The following is an 8,469-nucleotide window of genomic DNA, read 5'->3' on the forward strand; positions in this document are numbered from 1 at the left end:
ATGTCTGATTTAAGTGAGTTTTTGCGTGCCAGAGGAGTCCCCGAAGCTTCCATTGCACTAATGGAAGAACAAAAGGTGAGTAAATCAAATGAGATAGTTTGGTCTCTAAATACGAACGGTTATGGCTAGTTGTTAGCATGTTTGTTAGCTTACGCGGTTATAGGAATAAGCGTGATTTACAATGTTAAATCACACAGCTGAATAAAGGATGTAACAGCTGTTGATTGCTGGAATTGTCCCGTAAGTGTTTGATGCGTTTATTTTATTGTTTTTCTGTTTGAATGTTTTATAATGAAACTAAGGTTAGCTGTATGTCAGCCACCTTCTAAATAAGATGTCTGCTGTGTTAAACTGTGTAACTTTTAGTTCAGTATATATATATATATATATATATATATATATATATATATATATATATATTTAAAAGGAGAATGTATGACTTACATCGATCTGGTGCAAGTCATACAGCCACCAACTAAAGTGCATATCTATGTTATTTTGTCTTATGTTTGTGTTACAGTGTTTAAAAAAGTTACATTATGAAAATCACGAAATAATACAATCTTAAGGGTAACTTTAACATCGATTTGCAGTGTAAATAATTGTCCTTTCTCATCTGTTTGTGTGCAGATTGACTGTGATGTCGCAGCAAAGCTGGAAAATTATGGAGACGGAATTGCTGTTTTCCACTACTGCTGAAGCAAAAAACTGTCCAAAAAAGAAAAAAAGGCCTTCTGCTGAAGACTGTTCCCTTCTTAAAGTGAAAGAAGCTAGAAAATGTCAGATTTGGATGATATCATTAAGCTTTACTTCAGACTGTCTTTAAGTAACAAAGAAATCCTTCACATTTTAGCGCACAGTCATCATACTATATTAAGTAATCGAACTCTAAAAAGAATTTGCAGAAGACTTGGGCTGTTTAGAAGAAAGAATCAGTCCGACCTCGAAGAAGTGCTGGCTTTTGTCCAACAACAAATAATGACTAATGGACAAATGCAAGGTTATCGGTGGCTACATCTTCGTGCGGTTCAACGTGGATTTGTGGTGTCACAAGACACTGTGAGACATTTAATCAAATTGTTTGACCCAGAAGGTGTGGAACTGAGACGAGCACGACGGTTGAGAAGACGTCAGTACAATTGCAGAGGACCAAATGCGCTCTGGCACATGGATGGCTATGATAAACTAAAACCTTATGGTATTGCTATCAGTGGTTGTATAGACGGTTTTAGCCGACTTGTTTTATGGATGGAGGCTTATACCACAAACAGTGACCCCAAATTGATTGCAAGTTATTATTTGAAAACAGTTTTATGCGTCAACGGATGTCCAGAGAGGATACGTGCTGACAGAGGTACAGAAAACATTTGTGTTGAACAAATGCAGATATTTCTGCGGCGAAACCACACAGACAGTTTTGCAAGGGACAAAAGTTTCCTTTATGGAAGAAGTACATCCAACCAGCGCATAGAAGGCTGGTGGTCAACCCTCCGCAAACAGAGTGCGCAGTTTTGGATGAACTTATTTCAAACCTTCCTGGATGATGGTCACTTTACAGGAGACTTTTTGGATAAAAGCCTTATCCAATTCTGCTTTCTTAATCTTATTCAGGTAAAAGTGTTTACTGGTTCACTGTAATGTCTCTGTTTTAAAAAGTATTAAAAGCAAATCTGGTATGTTTACCAGAAATAATAAAAGCTTTTGTATATTTTACCAGTTTACATAACAGCACCTTCTCAGCACATAAGCATTAAGCACATCAGTTTTTATGTAAAATGGTTGAAATTACTTGGGAATCTGTTCCCCTACACTTCCTTAGGTATAGTTTCAGAAATAAGTTTTATCCATTAATTAATAATTTTACAATAGATTGGGGAATCATTTCACACACAGAATAAAATGTTTTGGAATTGCCATTTTGTTCTTGTTGCTTGGTTTTAATTAGAATTCACTTTCTATATCTGCTGATTAATATAAGCCTCATCTTTAGCAAAAGCTACTATTACATATTTAGTTTCATACATTTATACTCTGATGATTTTATGCAGGATGACCTGGATGATGTTGTGAACACATGGAACTCGCACAAAATCCGGCCAAGTGGAGGTGCAGTATCGGGTCGACCAGTGGTGATGTACTCATTTCCAGAGCTGCACAGGGCAGAGGATAGACTCAAACCTGTTTCTATGGAGGAGGTCGCTGTGTGTATGGAAGAGTGTACACCAAAAGGCCAATATCCCTGTGATGAAACAGTCTTTGAACTTTGTTGTCTGCTTATGGTAGAAAACAACTGGGCGCCCCCAAGAGATCCGCTTATTGCCGCTGATTTGTATATAAGGTTAAGAGAAGAAATACTTCAAAGTATTTAGCAACTTTCAGTGTGCATAAAGATAATTAAAAAAGTGTTGCTGTTTATCTCAGTCCTGCCATTGGATAGTTTTTGCATTGTCTGATAGGTGCCCTCTGCACTGCATTTAAAGACATTTTGTGAGCAAGAAAACATATTTTTGATGTCATTCTGCTAGAACATGAAAGTTTATTGCTGTTATAATTTAATTGTAGAGTTCTGATATGACCTAACATTAGTTTTCAAGGTGTTACTGTGCTGATAAAAGAAAAACATACAGTTTGGATGGCATGCTTTTATTTCCCAATCCATAGTTTGTTTTGCTTTCACACTGCTATTAGAAGAAACAATGCTGATGCAAAGTTAATTATTGTTCTATAATCAGTTATGTACCAAATGTCAATTATTTTTAAATGAGTATGCTACTTCATGGAAAATGTATTTTTCTTCAAATGCTGTTCTGTTAAGTTAAAGATATTGACAATGTATGTTTGAGATGTGATCAAAATGGCAGCACAGCAAAAAGGATGTCATAAATTTATAAACCTGTTTTCTGTGAAATACAAATGAACTTCATTGTTTTGTTCACCAAGTGTTTGCATAGTACAGTTGATAACAGATACTTAGGAATTCTTGATAAAAAGTCATATTCAATTTTTTTCTCCCTGTGAAGTTAGATAAGCCAGTAATGAGAGCAAGGAAGCTACACAGCACAGGTCACCAGGCTGGGACTCGAACCTATGATGTCCACGTGCAGGACTGAGGCCTCCATAGATGGGTTGTGCTTTTGCACCACACCACCAGAAGTTTTCTTGTTTTAAGTTAGTTATAAATAAAAAAGTTGTATTTGCTAAATTCCAAAAGAACATGAGAACATTTTTTTAGAGTTTTTATAACTTTCTTCAAATTCAGCAGTTTATTTACTTTGGTTATTAGACCTGTTCAAATGAAAAACGAGCTTAATTTAGATTGAAAACCATAACAGAAAAGTATTGGGTAAAGTAACATTTTATTAGCAAAATATTACAAAAAACATTTGTTTTGCTACTCCAAATAACATGGCCATTAGAATGACCTAACTTTTAAAACAAACTTTGAGATTGAATATAACCTTGTATACACCAGTAAGTTAGTATAAAAGATCATGAACACTGTTGCTTTTGTGGTATCAAAAATAATATGTCATCTCAGATGCAAAGATAGAACAAGTACTAATTGTTAATAAAATACCAAAAATCTGTAACTTGTCGACAACAAGGACATTGGTGCAGGTGTTAGATCAATTGCTCATTTCTGAACATGACAATTTTGCTTGAATTTGATCAAATAACCTCAGCTTTTGCACTGCATTGTATAGTTTCTATTTATAACATTAGGAACAAATGGATTTCTTTAAAAGCTGTGTGAAACAATCACACAGCTTGATTGATGACAGGTGAACAGCACATTTGCTTAGTGACAAGAACATTTATAAAATTAAGGAAAATGTTGAATATTTTCTATAACTTTCTATTGTACATTTGGATTCAACAGCAAATACAAAAGATTAACACCTGAACATTCCTTAACAGATGTGTGTTGAAAATAAAAATGAAAAACAAAAACATTTTCAGACATAAAAAATTCAAAATGAACTGACCCATATTCACCATTTGCAAGTGTTGAAACATTGTATAAGAGTTTCAATATAAATCAGTTTCTTGTTTTATTCCACATCTATTCTAGACCCAATTACTAAATAACAAATAAATTTATAAGTCTTACTCCTTACCAAAAGAGTTTGTGATTTAACTAAACTGTCACTTAATATGTGTTCTACTAAAGAAAGCTTAAAAGCTAGTTTTATTATAACTTTATATGTCTCTAACTATATTTTTCTTGTTACCGTTGAATGTTTCTATCCAGCAGCTGGAGATGTGAGATCAAGTCAAGATGCTTTCGGATGTAATAAACAGTTATTCGTTTGTTTTGTGGCAACTTCATTGTATAATGTGAAACTATAGGTACAATAAAAGAAACTTGAATATTCTTAGCCAAAACTGAGCTTCCAACAGAAATGGGTAACTTCCACCAATTTCTTTTAAACAGGAATAATTTCTCTCAGTTCAAAATACATATTCTTTATGTTTCTTTGCAGTTCTGCTCTACTCTGATTGAACATTTCTAAAGTAGTGCATTCCAGTATGAATCAAACAATGTCCATTACCCAGACATTGCTTTCAAGAACTGCATTGAATTCAGAACGAAAATCTGGGAAGTTTTCATAGCTGTCTGCTATTTTCAGAGTACTTCCACATGTGTGTCCCATAGGTCTTCTAGTGAACTCTGTCATATCTTGAAATTCCACAAATATACTGTTTGTTACAATAAGATCAGATCCAGTGCAAAATCGCAAAAATTTCTGAAGCTTAATGTCATCCAGCTCTCTTATGAATCTTTTGAGATGATTCTCTACTTCCTTTTGCTTTGGATTTAAATCTACAGCAAATTTCAGCAGCTGACAGACTTTTTTGGAAGTTGGTTGCAGGTCTTTGAACAGCTTGTTCAGTGCCTCTGGGCTGAGGGACAGATCTGGGTAGATGATCTCCCTCCAACAGTCAATGACGAACATTGGTTTTTGGACAAGCTCTTTGTGAGCTATTTCATCAAGAATATTAGGAAAACTTTCAGGAGTGATTCTTTTTCTACAGCCATAATTGTCAAGAACTTCCACAAGATCATCAAGGTCAACAGCAGAAAAATTCTTAACTGCCTCCCTCAAAACTTCACATTCTTGGCTGCTCACAAACTGTAGAAAATGTGCTTTAAGATCACTGTAAACATTACTGAAAAGCACCTGTTCAAGAAAAGGGATTGCAATTTTATTTGGAAAATACTGACAGTCTCGGTAGCCTTTCAAAAGGATTCGCCCAACTGCCTTCCATTTTTCAGCGGTAAAGTCATGACGGATGAATGGCACTTTCACTGTTGTACCAAGGGTGCATCGCTCATAGAATTCATTCCAGAAGCAAGTGAGAACATCTCTCAGTAATCCTGAGCCTGTGCCTGCTTCTTCTGTGTTGTCTGGAAGTATGCGTTTTACATTCAGTGTTTTTCTCAAAATCCCTTCATCAGAGAAAGCAGTAATAAGGTCATGTAAAGTGTCAGCATAGCGTACAGTGATTATGATTGCATCTTCTGGATTTGCTGGACTTGGGGGAACCACAAAACCCTCATAGATTAATGTGTCGTCTGTATCTTCCTCAGCATCTAGAATGGGACCAAAAGTAATTTCTGAATCATCTAAAAGTTCTGGACTATGTAGGACTTCAACAGAATTACTCCTGACTTCCACCACCTGCAATGGATTAAATTCACTGCTACTGCTTTCCAAGACAAATACGACTTCAGATGTGTCACTGTTATCTTCTTCTGGATCTTTTGGTTTTGTTGCAATGTAGAAGCGTAACAGTGACAGTCTTGCTGCTTCATACATGTTGCCAATAGTCAGGCCAATGTCTTCAGTAAGGTGGCTCTGTTTAAAGTCCCAAACCTCAAACTCAAAATCTGATTCAGGTCCCTTAGGCGATGTGCCATCAGGAAAAAAAAGGGTCTTTCCTTCTTGAAGAATGTCTTTTAATCCAGCATCAGTGGCCATTTGAATTTTTCTAGTGCCACCTCCGTGCTTCGCTCTCACCTGTTTGGTAGTTTTTCCATCATTATGTATCCATCCAATCTCAACATTTTGTGTTCCCCTTTGCTTCTTTTTCTGTTTTGTACTTTCATGTATTGATGTCTCCTTTGGACTTTCCTTTCTGTTCTTCATTTTCTCACGAAGCTTTTGAAGAAGTCCTTGTTTTCTTTTGGATAATGGTTGTTTGCTTCTGCAGTAGTTGAAAACAGCAATTCTGTCTCCATATGAAGGTAAGTAGTTTTCAAGTGTTGCATCGTCCATGAGACCTATGACCTCACAGTCAATCTGCACACAAACAGATGAGAAAGGACAATTATTTACACTGCAAATCGATGTTAAAGTTACCCTTAAGATTGTATCCTTAGGTCCCTGCTTAAAGCAATTTACTGTTTTGGGGAGAATTACAGTAACAGCAGCAGTAAATGTTCAATTCTCTATTTTACTGAAAAATAGGAAGGACTGGATTGGTTAGCATGCAAGTATAAAAACAGATTCGGAAATATACAGTCTCTTTAAGGTAAAAGGTATCATGCATAAAAACACACAAGGAAATGTTAACAGTTCATTTTTATTACAAAAATTAAACATCACATTAAGTTTGATTTCGTTAAATGAAGCCTACCATTTCTATACCTGTGCAATAAATGTACTGATAGTGTAGCTCAGGGAGTGAGATGTAATTTCAGTCCTGAGCTGACACATCACAAAATGCAGGAAAATTATTTCGTGATTTTCATAATGTAACTTTTTTAAACACCGTAACACAAACATAAGACAAAATAACATAGATATGCACTTTAGTTGGTGGCTGTATGACTTGCACCAGATCGATGTAAGTCATACATTCTCCTTTTAAATATATATATATATATATATATATATATATATATATATATATACTGAACTAAAAGTTACACAGTTTAACACAGCAGACATCTTATTTAGAAGGTGGCTGACATACAGCTAACCTTAGTTTCATTATAAAACATTCAAACAGAAAAACAATAAAATAAACGCATCAAACACTTACGGGACAATTCCAGCAATCAACAGCTGTTACATCCTTTATTCAGCTGTGTGATTTAACATTGTAAATCACGCTTATTCCTATAACCGCGTAAGCTAACAAACATGCTAACAACTAGCCATAACCGTTCGTATTTAGAGACCAAACTATCTCATTTGATTTACTCACCTTTTGTTCTTCCATTAGTGCAATGGAAGCTTCGGGGACTCCTCTGGCACGCAAAAACTCACTTAAATCAGACATCTTTCTCCAGAACGCTAGTTAGCTGTTCGCCACAACTCGCATCTGTGGGTCTGAAGCTGGTTGCTTGTCTGGGTCGGAAGTTTTTTTTTTTTTTTTTTTTTTTTTCCCCTCTGAATTCTGACGGGAAAAAAAAAAAAAAAAAAAAAAAAAAAAAAATGGGCCACTGATTTTTTCCCCCCTCTGAATTCAGAAAAAAAAATTTTTTTGGCCACAATTTTTTTTTTTTTTTACTTTTTTCCCTCTGAATTCGGAGAATTTTTTTTTTCTGACTTTATTTTTTTTTTTTTTCAGTGGCCCTAATCCTCTTCCGTAGTAAGCTGACTGTTGCTTTGAATGATACTGGTAACAATTAGCTAGTTCTTAACTGCCATTTCACAATTATTGCTACCTTAGAAATGAGTGACTGGTGCCAAGTTTTTACATGTTGCCAAAATCTGATGTCAATTCTGCCGCAAACTCAGAAACACTGGTGTGGTGCAACTCAATCTGTAGCCATAAAACTTAATTTTATGCTCTTTGATGTAACTTTTGAAAACAAAATCTCTACATGGTCCAACTGACCAGTTCTTTTTTTTTAATGGCATTTGGTGCTTTGGTGCCCATCTTTCAAATGCCTCCCTGGGCAACCACCCATATAAAACCCCATCACGGTTAATGTTATTTCTTTAAAGTATTCAGTATACAAACGTAGAAGTGGCATGCATTTCACACCTTGCACATTATTTGTGACTCAGTTTGGTGAAACTCAGCTCTTTGGTGATAAAATGTGCTTTAACCCTTTAAAAGCCTCAGACAGGTAGAAACACCCAGAGAAGTCATTTTGTATGCATAATTGTGCTGTCTTTTGTTTTCAGATCATTACCATACTCGTTTTTGCCATGCATTTCAACTTTTTCATTAAGAATGTGTAAAACCAATATTTAAATCAACACAGACAGATTTTGAGGAAAGGGAGCTTTTCATAAAAAGTTGAGAAAATGAGAAATATTTGTGTCAAAAATAAGGTTTGGATTTCTAGAGTGAAATCCAATAAATGATTCGGGTCCCTCAAAAACAGACAATCGCGTTAAATATTCTTGTAGCTGCCCGAGTGAGAAAGTTCCTCCGAATCTGCAAGAGCAAAGAATGTCCAAATATCAGCATAAATCTGATTATTTTTCCCTTCATTTCCTGTTTTCA

At 35.3% G+C, this 8,469-nt stretch overlaps 2 protein-coding genes across 2 annotated transcripts; one reads left to right on the forward strand and one right to left on the reverse strand.

The window, feature by feature from the left end:
* The first annotated feature begins 453 nt into the window (after nucleotides 1–453).
* Nucleotides 454–2,492, forward strand: LOC148154152 (uncharacterized). The gene is made up of 2 exons (XM_088016147.1): nucleotides 454–1,611; nucleotides 2,049–2,492. The coding sequence occupies exons 1-2, from the start codon at nucleotides 778–780 to the stop codon at nucleotides 2,367–2,369; spliced, it is 1,155 nt and encodes a 384-aa protein (XP_087872273.1). The 5' UTR covers nucleotides 454–777; the 3' UTR covers nucleotides 2,370–2,492.
* An 847-nt stretch (nucleotides 2,493–3,339) lies between these two features.
* LOC148154153 (uncharacterized) lies at nucleotides 3,340–7,772 on the reverse strand. Its single transcript, XM_088015966.1, has 2 exons — nucleotides 7,216–7,772; nucleotides 3,340–6,305 (listed from the first exon to the last, which is right to left on the reverse strand). Exons 1-2 carry the CDS (start codon nucleotides 7,288–7,290, stop codon nucleotides 4,536–4,538), a joined length of 1,845 nt encoding a protein of 614 aa, XP_087872092.1. The 5' UTR covers nucleotides 7,291–7,772; the 3' UTR covers nucleotides 3,340–4,535.
* Between the last annotated feature and the right edge of the window lie 697 nt (nucleotides 7,773–8,469).

Source organism: Poecilia mexicana, unplaced genomic scaffold (genome assembly GCF_051168715.1).
Source record: "Poecilia mexicana isolate PSO_F unplaced genomic scaffold, ASM5116871v1 scaffold_18, whole genome shotgun sequence".
Lineage (NCBI taxonomy): Eukaryota > Metazoa > Chordata > Actinopteri > Cyprinodontiformes > Poeciliidae > Poecilia > Poecilia mexicana.

Bases quoted from the DNA above. Each gene is read 5' to 3' on its own strand.
- LOC148154152 (XM_088016147.1), top strand. From the start codon at position 778: ATGTCAGATTTGGATGATATCATTAAGCTTTACTTCAGACTGTCTTTA. The intron at 1,612-2,048 runs GTAAAAGTGTTT...GATTTTATGCAG, and splicing joins GCTTTCTTAATCTTATTCAG to GATGACCTGGATGATGTTGT.
- LOC148154153 (XM_088015966.1), bottom strand. From the start codon at position 7,290: ATGTCTGATTTAAGTGAGTTTTTGCGTGCCAGAGGAGTCCCCGAAGCT. The intron at 6,306-7,215 runs GTGAGTAAATCA...GTTTGTGTGCAG, and splicing joins CACTAATGGAAGAACAAAAG to ATTGACTGTGAGGTCATAGG.